Here is a 24,093-nt window from a genome sequence, read left to right as displayed (position 1 = left end):
CTTTTATTTATTTATTTATATAGATGGTTATTGAATTATTTAATTAGATATTTGCATGAGCTTTTTTATTTACATTTCAAATTTTTTTATATAAAAAAATACATCAAAGTAGCCTACCTACCCGTTATTTTTTTGAAAAAAAAAAATATAATCCAGAGCAAAGTAGGGGTTAGATAGCTAGTATATACAAGATGCCATGGGCTGAATGAAAGCAGGCTGACAAATATCACAAGCCCTAGAGCTCAATTGCCGAAAACCCATCAAACCCTATTTGGTCTAAAATGGGTGTAAGCAAAAGCTAACCTCCCCCATTGAAGCCCAACACAAAAGTGACTAAAATCGAGCTCTCGTTGTTAGTTGTTAACTACAACAACTATCCTGTAAACGGATGCATTCTATTAAAACTATTTTATCCATTAACCATTTAAAAAAAAGACTGAAAGTAGGTCCCACTGAATCATTATTATGCTAAGCAACACTCATCCAACTCTTCTATCCTAAACCCAACACAATGCCTAAAGTAAATTCTCTCTCTGTCTCTCTCACATTCGCTTCTTGCAATCTCAATAACTCCTCTTTTCTTTCTCCACTTTAATAAAAAAACTCACTTTTTGAAACTTTTTGAAACTCATTGTCTCTTTTTCACGAGCTCTCTCTGCACTTGGTAAAAAAGAAAAAAAAGTTAGGGTTTCTCTTGTCTTTCTTCACCACCAAAGCCAAACGATCATTATCTTCTCTTCCGAATCTCTCTTTTAAAGAAACCCATTCTAGTATTTCTTGCAATAATCCCAGTTTTGTGGTCTTTTGTTCAGTTTTAGCCCTCTATTATGTAAACCCCACCAAACCCAACTGTGCCCGGTTGTTGTTTCTTCTTCTTCTGGTTAAAGTTTGAATCTTTCTTGTTATTTTCTGAGTTTTTGGGATCTAAATGGTGTTTTTATGACACCCTAATACAGTTACTGTTAGTTCCTGACTTCTTTCTCTTTTGGGTCTTTCTTTTCTTTTCTTTTTTGGCCTTGTGTTCTGTCTTGAGAGAGAGGTCATTGATAAAGACATTAGTGTCAAAAATAAAAAAGGAGAATAATTTGGGTTGATCTTGCTTTTTTGAAAACGTACATGTGAAGCAAAATTTAGTGTTGAACTTGATGGATTTTACTGTTTTTTTCATGAGTGTCTTTCTCCTTTTTCATCTCCCACTACTAGAATAGGAACCTTCACTTCACTTGTTTCTCTTTGCAACCTCGAGAAACCTGTGAAATCTCTCCGATCAAGGTTGCTTTATGGTAGTTTTGGTAGATCAAGCCTCTCTCACTATGGATAGCATTCATGTTTTAGTTTCACATTGTGTGAGAGATAGAGGATTTTGGGGTAACATCCATGGAGATATGAATAGATTGTAGTATATGAAGATCTAGATGCTTATGTAAGTTGTAGGTTGTGTTTATTTATGTGTTTGTGGAGTTAGTTATATAGTTAGAAATTTGATAATGGAGGATATTGGGCTGGTTAAGCAAGGGTGGAAATGGTTGCAAACGCAGAAACATGTCTATTCACGGGTGAAAACTGCAGTGGAGTGTTTGAGGGACAAGATCGGAGTGTTTATTGAGAGGCATTGGCCTATGGTGTGCAGTGGATGTGCAAGATTTGGGAGGTTGATGCGTTTTATGTTGATTTATTGGAAAGATTGCGCTACGAGGGGTTTTAATTCTGTTATCAAACTGGGTTCGGCAGCTTTGCTTCTTATAATGTGGAGTTGCTTCCTTAGTCTCACTTCAATGTCTTGCTTGCTTTATGTACTACTTTGTATGGTATGTTCTCTTATTTTAGCCTTTTAACTTTCTGCTGTTGTTTGCACCTGATTCTTATTCTGATCATGTCGTTATCATTTTTTTATTTTTATTTTTATTTAGTAATCCAATCATTTGAATATGCATTTCCCGATTTATCTATGTTTGAGTTGTATGATGGTGTTCAAATTTATATTGTGGCATATTCAAGATGTCAGTAATCTTAGATAGTCTAATAATTAGCATCTGAATATCAGGTGGAGGGTGATTAAAATCAGTGATAACAATGTGGAGTTTAATTTATGTTTTTGTACAATGCAAGGTTATTGGCTATCTGCCCTGATGATACCAATCTCGAAACTAGTTTGTCAACAAATGTGGTATAAGCTCTTGTGGGTTTTTCATGAAACCAAATTAAAAAATTAATGAATTGGATCCTGAAAGGCTAGGAACCTGACCATGAATCCTACATAGCCCAATCACCAATTTGGCATGCCACTCTAGTGATGCAGTATCCCACAACTCTCTTACTGACTGAAATTCACCAGATTAAGAGAGAGATTATAGAAGAAAAGGTTCAAGTGTAAGCTCAGATCTCAATACCTGGTTAAATAAAATAAGAACTTAATAGAACTGAAGTCTCAGAGGGGTGTTTGTGCATGTAACTGGGATTGACTAGCAATAAATCTAAAATTTTAGTTACAGGTAAACCTAGACTAGAAGAACTCTTACCTTCTTTCAGGAAGTGCAAAATCCTTAAGACTTTAAATTCAACAAATATAGAGTAATTATTATCCAAACTGAAGAGGTATTTGAAGCTTATGTTTATAGGTTTAGTGCCTGAAGCTCCTGATCTCATTTAGTTCTAAATTAGCCTCCAATTCATTTGTTCTCTTGGGGGAGAAAATGATAGAGCTTAATGCTGTGGTGATGTCTTTATGCTCGCAACCTTCTCATTTGTCCGCTTTCAGCTGCTCCCACATTTAGTTCTAAATTAGCCCACTATTCGTTTTATTTTATTTATTTTTCTGGCCAGGGGGGGAGGGAGGATGATAGATTTTAAAGCTGTGATCATGTTTTTTATGTCTGCAACTTTATTACTGGACTGCTTTCAGCTTTTGATTGCTTCCATGCATTATCAATTTTTGACATTAAGCATTTTAGTTCATTAATAATCGTGGATCTGAAACTTAGTGTAGTTTATAACAAAATTATCACTAAAAAGGTGGTTGGAGTTGATGGGTTTTCTGTAAACCAACAAGGCCTTTAGATACATTGGCTTTGTTGGGGATTGTGATTCAAGTGAATATTCTAAAAAAGGAAATTTCATTAGAATGCCACTGACAGTGGGTTCAATATTTCAGGGAGCTGCAGGAGCTGCTGTTCAGTATTTGGGCTACACTCCTGGACTTTTTATTGTAGGGCTATTTGCTATTTTAATTTTATGGATGTATGCTAACTTTTGGATAACTGGAACATTATTTATAGTTGGAGGTAAGTTGAGCTCCTAGTGCAAGTAGATGATTTCCCCCCCCAACTTTGGGAAATTTAATTCGCTTCATTGTGTAAATGCAGGCTATTTGTTCTCTCTAAATCATGCACGGCTAGTGGTCTTAATGGCAACTATATATGCTATTTATTGTGTGAAAGTTCGAGTTGGATGGCATGGTGTTTTCCTATCAATAAACCTCACCTTTTTCTCAAATGATGTGTTAAACTTTCTACTTCAATGGTGTGATAATGTTAGTGAAAGCACCCAATTTGAAGAGCATAAGGAATCTGAAACAGTTCTGGAAGATGAGTTCTCTGTGGAGTGTGAATTCTCGATTCCTGTTGATGAATCTGAAAAGGTGCAACCATGCAAATCATCTAGCCCAGCTGCTAGCTCATCTGTTGTGAATAACCAAAGAGAGTCTTCCACTAGAAAAGTAGTTGTAGAAGAAACAAGCTCAACCAATGAGATGAAAAGAATATTAGATAGTGTGGATCATTATGAAGCATTGGGATTTTCTCGCCACAAGCGAATTGATGTTGCTATTTTGAAAAAGGAATACCATAAAAAGGTAAGTGCCTCTTTTCTTCTAAAATTAACACCAGTAACCATTTTAGTTTTCTTACTTCTGAGAGGCCAAAGTGTATTGATAAATTGATCCTACTGGGCCATTACTCAATAGTTTAGCATCTTCTTATAAATTGTTTTGTGCAACTAAATGAGATATCACAATGGTTCACCAAGTATCCAAAATGGTCACATTAAACAAAAAAAAAACCCTAGTACCAGAAAATTTGCTACAATAGGACCCTAGGAATGTAGCACACAAATCCATACATTCAGCCTGGCAGTTAAAAGGCCTGGTTAGGGTAAATGAAAGAGAACAATGTTTGGGGCAATACATGAATCCGCCATAGGCATCTGTCCTTTGATTTCCCAAGAAACCTGCTTGTTGATTTTGCATAGATGTGTCCATAGCTGGTTAAAATGTCATTGTTGTGATATGTAAGCAAGATGAGTTGCTAGAACTGCATTTTCCTCTTATAGCATTCTCATGCTGGCCCTCCTATTTCTAAAATCCTAGTTCCGCCCTGATCCTACAAGTCATGGAGTGGTGTCAAGTTGTTCTTGATGTATAAATCGATTATCCCTTTCCACGGAAAAAAAAACAAAACAAATAAATGCCGGGGCCAGTGGGGAATGGGGAGTAGGCTTGCTGATTTCCTTTTTATCCTGTTAAATATGCAGGCCATGCGTGTCCATCCTGATAAAAATATGGGAAGCCCTTTAGCAAGTGAATCATTTAAGAAACTTCAATGTGCTTATGAGGTAAGCATCCACACTGAAAGTCTCTCTCTCACTTAGAGTAAGTAATGAGAGATGAAACATACAAAGCTAAGAATGTGTTGGTTATGTCTTTTTGCTGACCAAAATGATACAACGTACAGGTTCTGTCAGATTCTGTGAAGAAGAGAGACTATGATGAGCAACTGAGAAGGGAAGAATCTAAGACTAGGAGCGTATGTCAGAAGTCCCATGGTACTTCATGTCAGGTAATTAATGCGGGTGTTGCTTGTCATTATGTTTTTCTGCCTCATAATCAATATTTGGAATTCTTTTTTTTTTTTTTTTTGTCATTTGTGTGAAACTCATGAAAAAAAAAAAAGAATAAAACAACCATATGTGGAGGAGGCTAAGATTCTGTTTGGCTTGATTTTTAATTATGATTTGTGACATTGAGTCATAATTCAAAAGTTATATTCTTATAAATAACTTACACGATAAAAATGAGTTCAAATGACTTTAAGTTAGAAGTATGTTTGGTAAAAATGACTCAAGTTATCTTTTTGAAAGGAGAATAGTGCAAGTTAGAATGCACAAGTTAAAAATTTCAACTTTTGTCTAAAGAAAAATTTTGAGTCTATTTTGTAACAAACTTTTGATTAAGTTAAAAGTTGTTTCTAACCAAACATATGAATTTTCTTTGAGTCAAAAGTTAAAAAGAAAACAACTTAAATCAATTTGCTAAAATCATGCCAAACATACCTAAGACTGTTCCCCATGTGTAATCTTGTTATCAAACTAACATTTAATTGATGCATCTTTGTCTTGTGCAATGAGTTGTGAATACTGTCTTGGGTGCAATGGCTTTTCTTTAACTTGCTGCTATTGCTTCTTGAGAGCAATCACTTCTTTTAAAATGTTGAATGTCAGTTTATCCAGTTCTCCACCCTCTGAACCACACTTTGATGGAACCAGAATAATGATAAGGTATTTTTGTTTGAGAGCATAAATTGGGGCAACCCTTTGCAAACACGAAAATATATTTACCGGGGGATTTTATGTTTCACTTGGTATTTTTAACTTTAGGCTCATGAGTATTCATTAGTTGTAAAATGGCAAGGCATTGTAAGGTTGGTCAAAGTAGCAAGAGGTTTCTTTAATCTTGGGAACCTGCCTCCCAAGTCAAAGTCTATATGATATGTATGGCAGATATGTGAAGTTGCATGCTGAATTTTGAACTAATTCACATGGTTCTGAGTTAAATCACTGATAATAAGGAATATTATCAATTACTACAATTTCTAAGCCTATTACTGTTATAAGCAGGATAATCCAGATTACTGCTCTGAGGAATCCAGGCGGATACAGTGCACCAAATGTGGCATTTCACATATATGGGTGTGCACTAATAGGACCAAGGCCAAGGCAAGATGGTGTCAGGTCAGTCTTCCAATTCTCTCTCTCCAATTCTATTTTTCATCTAAAATTATATATAATAAGTAATTTTTGCTTCAGGATTGCTGCCAATATCATCAAGCCAAAGATGGAGATGGATGGGTTGAATATAAAGGCACATTGGTCTTCGATAGGCCTCAAAAGGTACATTCCTTTGTGTTGTTTTGTCTACGTTGCAGTAAACATGTCTGATAATTCCACAGATTCATTTGAGGTTATATTGTGATTGTTGTTTTAATGATCTGTAATCTTGTTAGCTGTTCATTATGCTAAGCATTTCAATTTCCTTTCTTTTAGATGGAGATTCCGCGTGCATTTGTTTGTGCTGAGAGCAAAATCTTTGATGTGTCAGAATGGGCCATTTGTCAGGTCTGTAGCTCTTTTTCATGTGTTTGCTGATTTTGTTTTCTTTTTTTAGATATGCCATTGTAACTCTGTTGTGAAGGAAAAAAGAAGTATTACAATTTCATGATCTGTGAAATTTACAACTCCAAGCTCATTTGCCTTGCTGAACTTAGGGTTTTTTTCAGACGTTAATTGGGATGCAAGACAGTTCAGTGGAAGTTGTAGATGTGGTTGTTTTAGGGTTATGGTTGTAGAATTAGTTATCTAAAAGAAAGCAGTATAAAAAAAACTTAACTATTGTTCGTAGGATTTAAAGGATCACTCCTTAATGAAAGCACCATTTGCTCAACAAGTTAATCAAAGGTCTGCCCTATATTCATAATATTTATTATGCTGAAATTGAAAGAATATAAGCATATTACTAATCATAGACATGGACTCCTAAATAAGAAATACAATGTTCTTATTTTGACTGGGAAAGAAAAATCTAAATCTTCTTAATTAGAAATTTTCATAGTTCTTAAATAGCTATAAGTATTTCTCTTCATATAAAATTTACTGAAATTACAAATTGCCCTTTTGTAAATCCAAGGCTGAATCAAATACCCTTCATAAAAACAAGCTGGTGAATCTAAATCCCATGTTAATGGATTTTGAGATACCTGATTTTATCTGATTTGCTTTCTGAAAAATAAAAGGAAAGCTATCAAGGTAGCAAAAAAAACAGGCCACTTGCTGCTCTTTCCACTTTGTTAGATTCACACTTGGGAGATTGTCAGACGAGAAGATCCTATGTTCCAGAAAAAAGTGCCTTTCCATGTTGGCATATTTCAAACCATTTTTCTCACTGTCGACTTGAGGTTCACTTCATTATTTCCAACCATCATTAATGGAAATGACTGTTGACTGGATCTTTCAATTCCTCATGACAGTCTTGCATCATTGGTGCCTATGACTTGAATATTGACTGATTCAATTATAAGCAGATATTAGTCGCTTTCCAGTATGTTAAATTATAAAAACTCTTTGCAGGGAATGCAATGTCGGCCCAACACCCATAGGCCAAGCTTCCATGTAAACATGGTTGGCTTGGAGAAGACTCAACGGTCCAACTCGAGCAGATATCCATGGGACTTGGATGCTGAAATGATGGATGAGGATGAAGAAGAATTCGAGCTGTGGCTTCAGCAGGCCCTGGCATCTGGCCTTTTTTGTGAGACCTCCAAACGTAGAAAGAGTTGGAGTCCTTTTAAGCTGCCTCAAAAGAAAGGGAAGAAGCAATGGCGAAGGACATCAACTTGAATAAATTCCCATCACAAGCAAAAAATGGAACCGCATTTTCTTGCCGTTGTTGTGGGGTGATTGGTTTGGATCAAGATCACCTGTTTCAAGTTAAGGAATGTGATTTGGTGATTTGAGAATCCAGGAAAAAAAAAAAGACATGGGTTTTGCCTGAGTTTTGGAGCAATTTTCAACCTTGTAACTGGCAGTTACCCTCCTTGCATCATTTGACTTTTCATTCAATGTCTGAATACCCCACCCCCAAGGAAGAAAAAAATTAATATACATTTTACACAAGCAGCACATAATGTTAGCCTTGGTGAAATGACTTTCAATCTTTTGTACATATTTTTTTTTCTTTTCAATAAATATCTCATTTACTTGAGGTTCTCTTTACTTGCCGCTTGGTAAGAATTACAACTTATGACATGTATTTTTTTTCTTATATGATTACTGTATATGCAGTGTTGGGTGGTCTTGGAAAGTCAATTCACAGGAGCGTGCATTTCAAGACCTTGGCCAGGCAAAATGGTTTTAGGGTATGGTCGATAAATTGGAAGGACGGAAAAGGCAATTGGAAGAGTAGAAAAGTCTTGGATTGAAGGGGATCGTCGCCTGTTTCTTTAAGGAGCGAGAATGGTCTACGAAGTCTTTGCCCTCATTCCACGTTAATCAACAAAATTCTTTTCACCCATTTATCATTCAACAGCCATCTTTTTTGAGCTAGTGTGTACACTTTTAGCTTCAGAAACAGAAAACTCATTTGGAACTTGAAATTTTATGAGCTGTTCATGATTTCCTCCTTGGATTTCTCATTCCCTTATCAACTTTTCTGGTAATTAATGCCATTGGAACAGACATGGAAACCAGATGTATAATTGTGTGCAAAAGGGGAGGGGGTGAATGAGGGGGACGGAAAGAGTAAAGGTGAGAACAAACCATTGCATGCTATCTTTCACATCACTGGAATTTGTCCATTTACAGGAGAGTAAGAAATTGTGTTTGTGTATAAGGGATGGTCGCAGAATTTACAAGCTCAAAAACTCAAAAATAGAATAAAATAAATGTAATGGGAATTTCTCTCGCGTTGATGTTTAAATGCTCCGATTATATAATTCCGTGAAAGCCGTCATGGTTACGCTTGATGAGTTTTCTGATGTCAATATTGAAGTGTCCTGGTTGTCCGACCCAGAAGATACATTAAAGGATGTTGAAGCAGATGCTTTGGTCTTGGAGGGAGCTCGTACTTTGAGGTCCATGAAATCAGAAATCAGGCCTGGCTTTGTTATCTTTCTCTCATCAAAATTCTTCCGGCCAGTCAGCATTTTGACTACAGTAGACATAGAAGGCCGGAGATTTGGATCATCTTGGGTGCAGAGGAGACCAATTTTTAGAAACCTACAAGCCTCCTCAGCATTGAAGTCACCATTTAATGATGCATCTACCAGGGAAACCAGCTCCCTTCGCTCATAAAGTTCCCAGGTCTGCAAAGGTAGAACCAAATAATAGTCAGCTAGTGCCCCCGAGTGTGAGTTAATCGTGATTGTTGATTATTCATGTAAATGTTTTCTCTACGTAAAATGTTGGATATCAAGAAAAAGAATGGATGAAAAACAAGCATTGCAATCAGAAAATCATAGCTCAATCCATGTAATAAGGCCAGTAAGTTGACATTTCAATCACTTCAAACATAGTAGCAAGGACTCAAGAAATTCATCATACCCGTTCTAAGAGGTATTGTTCTTCAACAGGTAATCGTGTATTTGTGTTATTTCTCCCACTAACAATTTCCAAAAGGAGGACACCGAAACTATAGAGATCTGCTTTCCGAGTCAATTTCCCCCTTATTGCATACTCAGGTGCCAGATAACCTCTGAAGCAACAAACAGAGAGGAAAGTTAAGCAGCTAAGCTTATAAATATAATCCATGCTTAAAATAAGATTCTTCAAAGAAGCTGAGTAGCACTAAATACAGGTTCTGTGCTCATAAAGGGCAGCATCTTGGAAATCTAATCAAGAAATACAACAACCGGATTTTGGTTCTGCGAATCAACTAATTTATAAAGCTTTCCAGAAAAAAAAGACCAACATTGTGAAAAGGCAACTGCAATGGTTCCATATGTGTTAATCACTCCATATACTGTGTTTGCAGTTTGCACAGCATAGCTACATTATAGATCCAATAACAAGTCGAATATGAATTATTCAATTTGAAACGAGTAATAACACAAGGAAACTTACAGTGTTCCAGCTACTCGTGTACTGACATGAGTCTGGTTGTCTGGTATAAGCTTAGCCAGACCAAAATCTGAAATTTTCGCAGTGAGGTCTTTGTCAAGAAGAATATTGCTTGCTTTGATATCTCTATGAACGATGTATGGTTTGACTTCCTCGTGAAGGAAAGTAAGCCCTCTTGCTACCCCAATGCATATCTTAGTCCGTGTTCTCCAACTAAACTGGATATTGCTGTGACTATGACCTCCATCTGAAAGTGAAAAAATACTTGAGCACTCAGATGCCAATCGATTCATGGAATAAAAGCAAGCTTTGCATAAATCATATGGGTTCATATGCATATGCATGTGCATATATGTTTACTGGTACCAAGATTCTCAGTGTAATAAAAGCAGATAAGTATATTTTGAGAGGAATATATACATGAATTGTTCATGAAGTTTCAAGCTCAAAAAGGCAGAACTATTTTTCAATGGTGTAAACCAAAACATCAGTATTTCAAAAGAAGAAGATATTCAAGAATTACCAAGAAGAGTGTGCGCAAGGCTATTGTTCTCAAGGTAATTGTAAACTAGAATTCTGTGATTATCTTCTACGCAACATCCATACAGCTTAACCAAGTTTTCATGCTCTATCTCTGACATTGCTTTAATCTCTGCTAAGAACTCTTTCACCCCTTGTCTCGACTCGGCTGAAAGAACTTTTATAGCAGCTATCTTCCCATGTTTCAGCCGTCCCTGAACATCCATAATCATTTCTTAAGTACCATTCACAATTAAAAGAAACACAAAAATACCATATAAAACTACTTTGATATCATTAGTCATGTATTATAATAACAATCATTCAGTTACCTTGTATACAGAACCAAAACCACCCTCCCCAATTTTGTTGGCCGTACTAAAACCTTCGGTAGCATTTCTTAATTCCCTGTAGGTGTAACATCTAACATTCTGAATGCTTCCAAGTTCTGTTACGAAATAAAACAATAAGAACCTTCATATTGACAGGAAAACAAAGATGTTAATTAAAAAGAAAACTTCTTTTCATGCATATGGCAGGTTATGACCCTGTTGAAACAAGTCTCTCTACAGGCTTTTCCAGACAAGATACATATAAATCTGTCTATTTATGAGCACAAGCACACTCAAACACAAAATTTATCAGTAGTCTACCTTCATCATCTCTACCCATATGTTGAGATTCTTGGGAAGAATCTATCCGTCTACCACATAAGAAAGAAAAACAAGTCATGTCTGTTTGTTCTGCCAGTGAACAGCCCTTCTATAGCAACCTTCAAAAGCTTGAAATAAACAACTTCAAAGACCAACAAACCTGAATCATTATAAACACAATTAACCTCAGGTACTTAATCCAGAATAATGAAATTAAATACCACAGCTATTAGACATGATCTGAAGACAGAGTAAGCTTTGGGAAAGATTGATGTGTTTATAAATCTTTGGACATATCAAACCCTAAATGCAAGCAACTGAAAGATAACAGCCAATATCACGCTTAGACACAGACTACTAAAGATTAAAGAGGAAAAAAGGGTGCGTCATTTGTCTATCAATGTCATCGAGAACTGATTTCCTCCCTGCCCTTTTATTTTCTCTTATAATTATGATCATTTCAACCCTGCCCCCTACTCATAAGTAGCTAGACAGAACATCGAATGAATATTTTGGTGCTAATCTTGACTCCCTTTTTCATTTTGAAACGAAGAACAGAAATTAAAATCACATCAAAATCGTGAAGAAACATAAAAAAGTTAATTGGAAATGTTGAGTACGATCATGAAAAATAGACTAAAAAAGAAAGAAATATCAGCAAACAGAAGCATATCAGAGAAAAAGAAACCCCACAAGAAACAGATAGCCAAAAGGAAAAACAGAACGAAAACAAGAAGAAGCTGAAAAAAGCACACAAGTAAGAGCAAAAAGAAAAACTCACCCTGAACAAAAGAAGAGATCAGGAGACGAAACAGACAGAGAAGATTGATTATCCTGAAGAGAAAGATGTCTACAGCTCTGACCAGGAGAGAGAAGCACCTTGCTGATTAATAGGTCCATGAAGGAAAGCGCACGTTCTTTGAACTTGGTTTTTTCTACGAAAGCGAGGAGCTGGCGACTGACTTTCACAAACAAAAAACAAAAGTGATACTGTCAAGTCTCCTTTCTCTTTTGCTTCCGCGCTCCAAAATAAAGAAAGTGTCAACGACATTTTAAAACTTTACTTTATATTTGGTAATCGTATTTGCCTATGGTAAAACCGGTTTTTCATTAAAAAAAATTTAAATTAAATTAATTTTTTTAGTTTTAATATGTTAATATCAAAAAATAATTTTTTTAAAAAAAATATTGTTTTAATGCATCTAAAATTATTTTTAAAAACAACTTCAACTACACTTCTAAATGTCCGTTTAGAAACACAGGTCAACCTGTGTTTTTAAAAAAATTAAATTTTTTTTGCTAAAATTTATTTTTTTATATGTTTTGAATCGTTTTGATGTGTTGATCTCAAAAATAATTTTTAAAAAATAAAAAAACATCATTTTGATGCATTTCGGCATGAAAAACACTTTGAAGAGCAACCACAACCACACTCCCAAACATGCTATTTTATAATGTATTTTATTTATAGATCAACTCAAGTTGTAATTTTAAAAAATAAAGTTTTTTTTAATAAAACAATTGGTTTAAAGTAAGACACAACTCAAGTTATGTTTTAAATTAACAATTAATTAAATTGACTTAATAAGTTAAACCAATTAATAATATTATTAAACCTGAATAAATAAATCAAACTTAAAACCTGTAGCAGGCTATTTTTCATAAGAGGGTCTCTCAATCAATTAAAAAGACATAGGGTTCATTGGCTATCATCGTCATCTCTAAGCCAGCATTCATGATATCAACCATGCTCTGAAAAAGCCAACCTTAATGTATTTATTTATTTATTAACATTTTTATATCACTTCAATTAAAAATTTAAAGAAGGTATTTGGAAGTGCGGTATTAATTATTTTTTAAAATACTTTTTATTTAAAAATATATTAAAATAATTTAATAAAATATAAACATGATCTAGTTTTCATATATAACATCTAGCTAATGAGCTAGTTAGTCTAGGGGAATCACATATTTATTTAGTTCAAAGTTTTCTATGATGTTCATCAACAAATAGTTCAATCAATGGAGTGTGCATATATTAAAGGGAAGAAAAGGGTAAATTTCAACTTTTTTAAAAAAAAATTCATCACTCTAAAACTTTTTAAATAATTAAATTATATAACATCATAATTAATATATAGATATTCGTTTGACAATTTTAATGGGAAAAAATCAATTCAACCTCTACTATATTTATTATTGATAGAATTTTTTATTGGTATTGACTCTATCATTTTATTGGTGATAATTTTATCAATTAATTCACGAACAAAAATATTTTATCAGTGAACCTTTTGGTATTTTTAACTTTTAATAGTAAAAAAATTTCACATGGTTTTTTTTTTTTAACTTCACGTGTAAACTCTAGCTAATATAATTCCAAAAAAAAGAGAGTAGTAATTACAATTCTTCTGCTTTCAAATAAAAAATAAAGAAAATTAAAAAAGTAAGAAATCTTTTTGATTGCTGCTTTAGTTCTTTAGGGCTGACCCAAATAAAATATGATACTCATGGAGCCTTGATCATAATACGTCAACGTTTTTGTTGTTTAATCCAAGTCGCATGCAGTGCCAGGGGAGGTGAAGGTGGACAATCCGTACAAAAGTGTTGTGTTCACATTACAACTGGTCAAGAACGGAGGAGCGTTGTCGTATTGAAAAATCATATTCATATTCAATGAGACTAGCTGGAAGTTTCCGTGGAGATTTGGCTGCTTGGAGCTTATTATAATCATTTCTATAATTATTATTATCCACAATATCAAGGTTTCATATCATAGGTTTCAAGGATTTTGAGAAATACAAGTTTCTCAATATTGGAAAATCACAGTACAAGAAGAAAAAAAATAGGTGTGTGTTTGAGATTATGATGTGGAATGTTTTTTAAAAATGTTTTTTATTTATTTTTATTTTTAATATCAACATTTTAAAATCACAAAAAAATATTAATTTGATATTTTTTAAGATGTAATTTAAATTACTATACTTTCAAATATGACAAAAAAAAAGGGATGACCAAGAATATCTTTTAAAAAAAGATTAATAATTCACTACTAATTTTTATTTTAAATTCTTTTAGTTATTATTCATTTTTTATCACAAGATTTGAAAAACTTGTTTGTGACTTATAGTCATAATAAAAATACTCGAGATAACCATGATTATTATTAAAATTAGTGAAAAATCCTATATAAAGCAAATAAAAAATAACAGAGCTCAACCTTCAATCGTATAATTATTGAAGGATGGAACTGAAAAACACGAGTTTTTTTTTAAAAAAGGAAACCTAGTAAACCAGGGCAAATCCCCTAAGCCCGGGTTAATCTTCCAAGCGCATCCCATATTTCTATCTAATCAATTAACTTAATCCAATCCAAAAATAAAATTCATTTTAAACAAGTTAATTTTTTTTTAAATGACAAATAAAAAGATTTAAGATAACTCAAACCATTCTCAAAATTAGTGAGAAATCCTATAGAAAAAAAAAATAACATAGCATAATATCCAATCGAACAAATATTGAAGGATAAAATTAAAAAAAAAACATGAACTTAAAAGGAGAAAACAAAATCAAACAAACCCTGATGAATCTCTTAAACCTGAGTTAATCTCTCAAATTCATCTCATGTTTATATTTAATCAAATAATTTAATCTAAACAAAAAAACAAAATTTATTTTAAAAACAACAAATAAAAAAACTTGAGATAAGCCGAGTCATTCTCAAAATTAGTGAAAAATCTTATATGTAAAAAATAAATAATTGAACCTAATATCTAATTGAATGAATATTGATGGATGAAACTTTAAAAAAACACGAGCTTAAAAATTAAAAAAAAATCAAATCTTGATGAATTTTCTAAATTTGGGTTAATTTTTTAAACTTGTAATCTCTCAAACTCGTAACCTATGAAATTCAAATAAGAGCTCAAATAAAAAACTCAATTTCTATTAAGTGTGTGTTTGGTATTGCGGTAGCTGTTGTGGTTGTGGTTTGAAAAAAGTTGTTTTATAAAAAGTACTTTTAATTGAGGTTGGTTTGAAAAAATAGGTGTTTGATTAAAACTGTGGTTGAAATTGATCATACCCATTCTAAGAGGTATTGATCTTCAACAGATAATCGTGTATTTGTGTTATTTCTCCCACTAACAATTTCCAAAAGGAGGACACCGAAACTATAGAGATCTGCTTTCCGAGTCAATTTCCCCCTTATTGCATACTCAGGTGCCAGATAACCTCTGAAGCAACAAACAGAGAGGAAAGTTAAGCAGCTAAGCTTATAAATATAATCCAAGCTTAAAATAAGATTCTTCAAAGAAGCTGAGTAGCACTAAATACAGGTTCTGTGCTCATAAAGGGCAGCATCTTGGAAATCTAATCAAGAAATACAACAACCGGATTTTGGTTCTGCGAATCAACTAATTTATAAAGCTTTCCAGAAAAAAAAGACCAACATTGTGAAAAGGCAACTGCAATGGTTCCATATGTGTTAATCACTCCATATACTGTGTTTGCAGTTTGCACAGCATAGCTACATTATAGATCCAATAACAAGTCGAATATGAATTATTCAATTTGAAACGAGTAATAACACAAGGAAACTTACAGTGTTCCAGCTACTCGTGTACTGACATGAGTCTGGTTGTCTGGTATAAGCTTAGCCAGACCAAAATCTGAAATTTTCGCAGTGAGGTCTTTGTCAAGAAGAATATTGCTTGCTTTGATATCTCTATGAACGATGTATGGTTTGACTTCCTCGTGAAGGAAAGTAAGCCCTCTTGCTACCCCAATGCATATCTTAGTCCGTGTTCTCCAACTAAACTGGATATTGCTGTGACTATGACCTCCATCTGAAAGTGAAAAAATACTTGAGCACTCAGATGCCAATCGATTCATGGAATAAAAGCAAGCTTTGCATAAATCATATGGGTTCATATGCATATGCATGTGCATATATGTTTACTGGTACCAAGATTCTCAGTGTAATAAAAGCAGATAAGTATATTTTGAGAGGAATATATACATGAATTGTTCATGAAGTTTCAAGCTCAAAAAGGCAGAACTATTTTTCAATGGTGTAAACCAAAACATCAGTATTTCAAAAGAAGAAGATATTCAAGAATTACCAAGAAGAGTGTGCGCAAGGCTATTGTTCTCAAGGTAATTGTAAACTAGAATTCTGTGATTATCTTCTACGCAACATCCATACAGCTTAACCAAGTTTTCATGCTCTATCTCTGACATTGCTTTAATCTCTGCTAAGAACTCTTTCACCCCTTGTCTCGACTCGGCTGAAAGAACTTTTATAGCAGCTATCTTCCCATGTTTCAGCCGTCCCTGAACATCCATAATCATTTCTTAAGTACCATTCACAATTAAAAGAAACACAAAAATACCATATAAAACTACTTTGATATCATTAGTCATGTATTATAATAACAATCATTCAGTTACCTTGTATACAGAACCAAAACCACCCTCCCCAATTTTGTTGGCCGTACTAAAACCTTCGGTAGCATTTCTTAATTCCCTGTAGGTGTAACATCTAACATTCTGAATGCTTCCAAGTTCTGTTACGAAATAAAACAATAAGAACCTTCATATTGACAGGAAAACAAAGATGTTAATTAAAATTACTATACTTTCAAATATGACAAAAAAAAAGGGATGACCAAGAATATCTTTTAAAAAAAGATTAATAATTCACTACTAATTTTTATTTTAAATTCTTTTAGTTATTATTCATTTTTTATCACAAGATTTGAAAAACTTGTTTGTGACTTATAGTCATAATAAAAATACTCGAGATAACCATGATTATTATTAAAATTAGTGAAAAATCCTATATAAAGCAAATAAAAAATAACAGAGCTCAACTTTCAATCGCATAATTATTGAAGGATGGAACTGAAAAACACGAGTTTTTTTTTTTAAAAAAGGAAACCTAGTAAACCAGGGCAAATCCCCTAAGCCCGGGTTAATCTTCCAAGCGCATCCCATATTTCTATCTAATCAATTAACTTAATCCAATCCAAAAATAAAATTCATTTTAAACAAGTTAATTTTTTTTTAAATGACAAATAAAAAGATTTAAGATAACTCAAACCATTCTCAAAATTAGTGAGAAATCCTATAGAAAAAAAAATAACATAGCATAATATCCAATCGAACAAATATTGAAGGATAAAATTAAAAAAAAAACATGAACTTAAAAGGAGAAAACAAAATCAAACAAACCCTGATGAATCTCTTAAACCTGAGTTAATCTCTCAAATTCATCTCATGTTTATATTTAATCAAATAATTTAATTTAAACAAAAAAACAAAATTTATTTTAAAAACAACAAATAAAAAAACTTGAGATAAGCCGAGTCATTCTCAAAATTAGTGAAAAATCTTATATGTAAAAAATAAATAATTGAACCTAATATCTAATTGAATGAATATTGATGGATGAAACTTTAAAAAAACACGAGCTTAAAAATTAAAAAAAAGTCAAATCTTGATGAATTTTCTAAATTTGGGTTAATTTTTTAAACTTGTAATCTCTCAAACTCGTAACCTATGAAATTCAAATAAGAGCTCAAATAAAAAACTCAATTTCTATTAAGTGTGTGTTTGGTATTGCGGTAGCTGTTGTGGTTGTGGTTTGAAAAAAGTTGTTTTATAAAAAGTACTTTTAATTGAGGTTGGTTTGAAAAAATAGGTGTTTGATTAAAACTGTGGTTGAAATTGAGGTTGAAAAAAAGTAGTTTAATGTGTTTGGTTAATAATGCTTTTGAAATTGAGGTTGTAAAATAATTTTAAAAAATATATATTAATATTGATAGTTTTTAATTTAAATATTGTAGATTTAACTTTTGTTATTACATTATGAAATAAATAATATTTTTTATAAAATATTTTTTATTGTTCCATTAAAATATCTATAATTCCATCACGTATGAAATACATCCGACAAGGACTACAACTTTTTTGGTTTTTTAAGCGCGCAATAACATCAGGTAAAATATAATCAAGAACGAAATTGAGATTGCGATCAAATTCTGCAAATGCTACTTTATCAAGAGATCCATGTCTAATTTATGTAGTGTCATTAAATAATGTTAAGTTTTTCAAATAAAAAATAATTAAAAAATTAAAAATAATTTTTATTTTACTGGGTTGGACCTGGTTCAATGTATTTTAAGTTTTGAACCGGAACCGGTTTGGCCAGAACCGGTCCGACCGGAACTGTATGCACGTTACACTGTGCATGCTAATTAATTAGCATGTAGTGCGTTATATGTTGCCCATTGTTTACTGTTGAAACAAAAGTAGCTGGATGTTGTTTCGTGATTACCAAGTTTGCAACGCAGTAAAAGGTAGGATTCATGAACAGTTAATAATTTTTTTTTTCTGTAACTAAACATATGTTTGCTGTGTTTTATTTCAACCAAAGCCACAGCTGTGTAAACAACATAGCCTAAATCTAAAAGTGAAGTATGAAATCATGAAAAAATAAAAATATCAACCCTATCCCATATTTTTAAATATAAAAACAAATAACCTTGTGAAACTTAGGCCGGAGCCGAGTCAACCCTATCCCTGATCGTCGACCTACTATTAGGCGGGTTTAGTAACGATGCACTTGCCTATGCTCACAATTCTAAAAATATCTTGAAAACTTGTCGAACCCACATTAAACCGAACCAAAGCCAGTGGTCCAGGGAGGGCAGGAAATGACCATAACTACCCTTAACTACAAGCTCCTGCCTTTTTGTCTCTGCAAAACCGATCCATCCATCGACACCACCACCATGAGCAACGTTGCAACTAAAGTCGCAGTTGTTGGAGGTGGAAGTAAGTATATGTCTCTCTCCTCCGTCTTTGTTTCTACTGTTTGTGACATGCACTATATGTTTAGATATTGAGAATATTGCTGAAAGAAATGGAATGAATGTGGCAGTATCAGGAGCAGTATGTGCATCAACACTAGCAAAGAATGGAATCTCTGTGACGCTCTTCGAATCTGCTCGAGGCCCTGGTGGCCGCATGTCTCAAAGAAGGTGATCTCTTCTTTATATCTTCTTCTTTCTCTTTCATTTGGTTTATTTTTGGTAGTTTTTACATTTTCTTGAATTGAAAAAGAAAAAAAAAGTAATTAGCTTACCTATAATGAACTTTCTTTAATTATGATCTCTTAAGTTATTTGCAACAATGTATGAAATGGGTTTTTGTTTTTGGGTCTTATTGGTGGCTTAAACATTGCAAGGAGACATTAGAACTTGATCATAGCATACCAAGATCATTATATTTTGCGTAATGTGAGAAGAAAGAAGTGCCCTTTTGGAGTAATTATATTATGTTACTAGAGTTTATAGTGCTAATCAAGAAGATGTAGTGTATGGTTTGGCATGTGTTAAAAAAATATAACCTGTTACTCGTTCTAATAGAGAAATATCTGAAGATGGGAAGGAGCTGTTGTTCGACCATGGTGCTCCATTTTTTAGTGCGAGCAACAGTGATGTCTTGAGGCTTGTTCATGAATGGGAATCTAAAGGTCTTGTTGAAGAATGGAAAGAGAATTTTGGCTCTTTTGATTGCATCTCAAAGAAATTTCTTGACATTGAACAGGTTTATGACCATCCCATGCTATTCTTGTTCAAGCACATGCCTGGTACCATCAATTGCATGTTCGCTGATTACTGATCATAGATTTTAGGCCTCGGCATTATACATCCTTGATGCTGGTGTCCCATATGATTAGTAAATGCTGGTGCCTGTATTCAAGTTAAGGCTTTTGACGTCATCCCTTTAGAAAATTTCTTTTCATATAAACTTAGCTTTCATTCATCTTGAATTCTTCATCTTTTCTGCTAGATTTTGTAAAGTGAATGACATTTTTCATTTGTATTCACTTGTTCTCAACCATAATACAATCCACTGGGCTCTATCTATCCTGCAACTAATATATAATTTGGAGACAAATGAAAATGTCATTTAACTTTGGGGAGGTTTGTTTTGTTTAACGTTTTACAAACACATGCAGAAATTGGATGCATGATTGTAAACAAAAGAGAATGATACTTTCACTTGTCATATCTTCTTATTCATATGAAGTATCTTTAATGCCAATTTCATGTAGGAAGCACCAAGCAAGAAATATGTTGGTGTACCGGGCATGAATTCTATCTGTAAAGCATTATGCAATGAGACTGGTATGTAGTATCTTGCTACATTTTGCTGGGAATATTTCATGGCTGAGGTTAAAAATATATCTTGAAAAATTGCTGCCTTCCCTTTTACATATTTTCAGGAGTGGAAAGTAAGTTTGGTGTTAGTATTGGGAGGTTGGAGTGTTTAGATGATGAAAAATGGTCTCTGACGGGTTTGGATGGTCAAAATCTTGGTCGTTTTAGTGGAGTGGTTGTGTCTGACAAAAGCATAGCTTCTCCAAGATTTACAGATGTGACAGGACGTCCACCACCTCTTGGTATGATGAACCTATCCCTCTCCTCCCCAAGCCTCTCAATAAACTTGTATTCTTTTAGAGTACATAAAACAAACACATTTTTATCACTGCTTTCTTTCCTGTCCCCTCATTTTATTGGTTCCTTTCTGTGGCATAGAACAAAAAAAATCTGTTCCTTTGTTACAAATATTTGCATAAAGCATTTGATGTTACATAAATCATACAGTGGTTATCTTTCCTTCCTTTCTCTATCTTATTGGAGCCATTGTCTGTGCGGAACAGCCTGAGTTAATATCTCAACCATTAGTTGTTTTTCATTGATTCAGATTTGAGTTTGACGCCAGAGTTGGCATTGAAGTTACAGGATATTCCTGTTAGTCCATGCTTTGCTCTTATGCTAGCATTTTCGGAGCCCTTGTCTTCAGTAAGTCACCGATCATGTATCTCTTAACCAAGCTTGTTAATGCTTTGAAAACCTTTTCATATGCACTATCCTCTTTTGTTGTCCTTCCTTATTTTGCTCTCACACCTCTGCTTTCTAGTTGCACCACAATTTCTATTGCATGTTTTCTTCCATCACAGCTATTCACGCAGCTTACATGTGTTCCTGATGGAATTTTGGTATCATGATTCAGATATCTCTAAAGGGCTTCTCATTTAAAAATTCTGAAATTTTAAGCTGGAGTCATTGTGACAGCAGCAAGCCTGGTCGTTCAACTGCGAGGCATGCATCTGTATTTCCTTATTAGTGAATAACTGGAAGAGTAATCAAATTTCTGTTTCAGGTTGCTCAGTTATATTTACAATTTTGCTTTGCTGTGCAGTGAACGATGGGTATTACATTCAACAGCAAATTATGCAAGAGGCGTAATTGCTCAAACTGGCCTTCAGAAGCCTTCAAGCGCAACATTAACAAAAGTAGCTGAAGAATTGTTTCAAGAATTCCAAAGCATTGGGCTCAATATCCCTCGGCCATTTTTTATGAAAGCTCATAGATGGTTGGTACTTGGATTAATGCCCTATATTTTCATTATTATTACTTCTATTTGTTGAATTTCTTGATGGAACTAGCTCTGGGATCTCTGCATTGTTCTAGTCCTATGAGGCTTTGAAAATCAATGCAGTTTCCATTTTTACCGTCCCATTTCTCCAATAGGCCTGAGAAGAAAACTTTCTGGCTAGTTAAGTTAGCCTTTCAAAGCCCTTTAAAAGAGACTTTAATGGTCCATGACACACTCTCTCTCTCAGCTTCATTGAAGAAATTTTGGGAGTGAGGGTATGACTTTGTTGGAATTAGAAAGTAAACTGGGAATTTGAAAGGAAGATGCACTATCTGGCCAGATCAGTTAGCTTGTTCGAAGGCCTTTAAAATGGTCCATACCACTACATCTCTCAGGTTTATTTAAGAAACTGGGATTTTGATTAGTTGGTCGGCATACTTGCAACTTTCTTAATGGCCAAAATTCATGAAGGATAGCAGAGAGGAGAAGAACAAAGAAGAGAAATGCTAGGGATTTTTGAAGCAAGTAGTAAGGAGAAGCAAAATTATTTATACTTAATAATCAATTGTTAATCAACAACATATAACAGGCATAAGAAACATCAAGAACCACAAACCCAATATCAAAATAGGGATAGGAATTCCTGAACAGGAAAACTAACAGAATAGGAAATGGAATAACTTTCTACCTGAAAACTACTTTAACTGCTGAATTGGGAATTTTGTTTTTTGCTAAACCTCATTAGAAGAAATAAAAATTCCAAATAATCAAGTCAGATAATAATTTCACAAGTCTTGTTCTGTTCTCCATTCTCCTCTTTTGTTTCTATGATGTATCTCGCTTCTTCCATTTATCTAATTAATTGACCAGCATGAATATAGGATTTCTCTCTTGAGATGTTATCTACTCATTTTGAGATGTTATATACTCATTTCACTATAGGATTTCTCTCTTCTCTTTCCTGAGTCTTCAAAAGGTTTATTCTTGCATGCAGAATGCTGAGATTATCCAGAATGATAAAATTAATGATTAGCACCAACTCATCAATTTAACTCTTGAACTCAACTCTATGTAATCAACATTCTGTTCATCCGAATCCTTTAATTGGCGCTCTTCTATCTTAAACATTCTGCAGTTTCTATTGGTTGTCTCATGTTATTCATTGCTGCTAGTTGCCTGTTATCTTCACAATGTTCATGACAAGATTGACCATCAAGACTACATACTTGCATTAAAACTTACTGGAAATTATAGATTGAGTGTTAGAACTAGGGGTTAGGATTCAGTTTGTTTGGAATTGAAAATCCAGTTCTGCTGTCCCCTATGTAAAAATTCATGATTCATGACGACATTCAACTTCTTATATATATAAGAAGTTGAATGTCGTCATGAATCATGAATTTTTACATTAGCACAAGTGTAAGACTTGCATGTCTGTGTTCTCTCTTTTTTAACTGTTCCTTCTGTCAACTATTTTCATTCAATCTTACCGCTCTATACTGTTCACTTCATTGTTTCCATCGCTTGGTATGTTTCCAGGGGAAGTGCTTTCCCAACTGCGAGCATATCGAGGGAGCAGAAATGTCTTTGGAATAGGAAGAAGAGATTGGCCATCTGTGGAGATTTTTGTGTGAGTCCAAATGTCGAAGGTGCGATTCTTAGTGGCCTGGCTGCTGCTTCAAAGCTTACGGAAATGCTTAGTTGCTTATAAGCTCTGTCCTGTTGCTTTTTGGCTTTTGTTTCTTTCTGTTCTTTCCCCTTTCAGGTAGTTTTCTGATCATTTCGTGGTCATGTAAAATGCTCAACTGCAATTCAATCCCCACTATAATGCACGCTCTTGAAACCCAAGAAAACAAATAGTGCTGAGTTCACAGCTTTACGAGTCCAATAACTCAGCCTTATATAAGACTCAAAGCTCTCTCTTTTCCCTCTTTTCTCCTCAGCCATGCATATCCTTTTACAATAATAACCAATACAGACACAGCGAGAAAAATAAAAGCAAAAGGAAATAAATAAAACGAAATACAAAATCACAATTCAACAGGATTATTCAGTCTTTTTATATTTTTAAAATACAATGTAAATGTTATTACCTTTTAAAGTAAGCATTGTTAAGCTTGCATCCATGATTTTTATTTTTTTTTGTATTTTCCAACCGATTTTTTAGTGATTAAAAAGTTTTCTTGGAGGAGATTTGGTGGTTTAACAATTATTAATATTATTAAAAAAAAAGTGATATCGGCATTATACCATGGCTAAACATGCCTTCCAGTGCGACATTTAAAATGTTTCATCATTTTTTTTTTGTTGATGCTACATAGATAAATGATAATTGAGTTTTGGTAGATTTCTTTCTTCTTCTTTTCTTTTTTTTTTATTAGCATTGCTAAAAATATAAAAGTTTTTTTGATATCTATTTGTTTTTTTTTTAATTGATTTTTTTTAAAAATTTTACCCCTTATCATTTGATTTCTTTTAATCTTTATATCAAATTTGATTCTCATTCTTTTGATTTATATATGTTTTTTCTAATTGAATTTTATTTTTAATTTTACCCCTCAACATTTAATTTTATATTATTTTTATA

The 24,093-nt window shown here is 33.5% G+C and overlaps 4 protein-coding genes across 4 annotated transcripts; 2 read left to right on the top strand and 2 right to left on the bottom strand.

Annotated features, from left to right (window-relative positions):
- The first annotated feature begins 508 nt into the window (after positions 1 to 508).
- Positions 509 to 8,040, top strand: LOC133676553 (uncharacterized). The gene is made up of 9 exons (XM_062098238.1): positions 509 to 1,808; positions 3,152 to 3,281; positions 3,363 to 3,850; positions 4,528 to 4,608; positions 4,728 to 4,832; positions 5,890 to 6,003; positions 6,079 to 6,162; positions 6,316 to 6,387; positions 7,396 to 8,040. The coding sequence occupies exons 1-9, from the start codon at positions 1,488 to 1,490 to the stop codon at positions 7,663 to 7,665; spliced, it is 1,665 nt and encodes a 554-aa protein (XP_061954222.1). The 5' UTR covers positions 509 to 1,487; the 3' UTR covers positions 7,666 to 8,040.
- A 532-nt stretch (positions 8,041 to 8,572) lies between these two features.
- LOC133676560 (cold-responsive protein kinase 1-like) lies at positions 8,573 to 12,018 on the bottom strand. Its single transcript, XM_062098249.1, has 7 exons — positions 11,836 to 12,018; positions 11,055 to 11,214; positions 10,734 to 10,849; positions 10,406 to 10,616; positions 9,886 to 10,129; positions 9,367 to 9,517; positions 8,573 to 9,128 (listed from the first exon to the last, which is right to left on the bottom strand). The coding sequence occupies exons 2-7, from the start codon at positions 11,131 to 11,133 to the stop codon at positions 8,739 to 8,741; spliced, it is 1,191 nt and encodes a 396-aa protein (XP_061954233.1). The 5' UTR covers positions 11,134 to 11,214; positions 11,836 to 12,018; the 3' UTR covers positions 8,573 to 8,738.
- A 1,353-nt stretch (positions 12,019 to 13,371) lies between these two features.
- Positions 13,372 to 17,051, bottom strand: LOC133676038 (cold-responsive protein kinase 1-like). The gene is made up of 5 exons (XM_062097611.1): positions 17,005 to 17,051; positions 16,506 to 16,647; positions 16,178 to 16,388; positions 15,658 to 15,901; positions 13,372 to 15,289 (listed from the first exon to the last, which is right to left on the bottom strand). Exons 1-5 carry the CDS (start codon positions 17,049 to 17,051, stop codon positions 15,133 to 15,135), a joined length of 801 nt encoding a protein of 266 aa, XP_061953595.1. The 3' UTR covers positions 13,372 to 15,132.
- A 1,636-nt stretch (positions 17,052 to 18,687) lies between these two features.
- LOC133693523 (uncharacterized) lies at positions 18,688 to 23,412 on the top strand. The gene is made up of 9 exons (XM_062114752.1): positions 18,688 to 18,893; positions 19,000 to 19,099; positions 19,487 to 19,667; positions 20,179 to 20,251; positions 20,350 to 20,526; positions 20,832 to 20,929; positions 21,141 to 21,229; positions 21,330 to 21,503; positions 23,046 to 23,412. Exons 1-9 carry the CDS (start codon positions 18,773 to 18,775, stop codon positions 23,215 to 23,217), a joined length of 1,185 nt encoding a protein of 394 aa, XP_061970736.1. The 5' UTR covers positions 18,688 to 18,772; the 3' UTR covers positions 23,218 to 23,412.
- The last annotated feature ends 681 nt before the right edge of the window (positions 23,413 to 24,093 follow it).

Source organism: Populus nigra, chromosome 1, assembly GCF_951802175.1.
Source record: "Populus nigra chromosome 1, ddPopNigr1.1, whole genome shotgun sequence".
NCBI classification, from domain to species: domain Eukaryota; kingdom Viridiplantae; phylum Streptophyta; class Magnoliopsida; order Malpighiales; family Salicaceae; genus Populus; species Populus nigra.
Note: the sequence above shows the minus strand (reverse complement) of the source record. Positions and strands in the feature narration are given on the sequence as shown.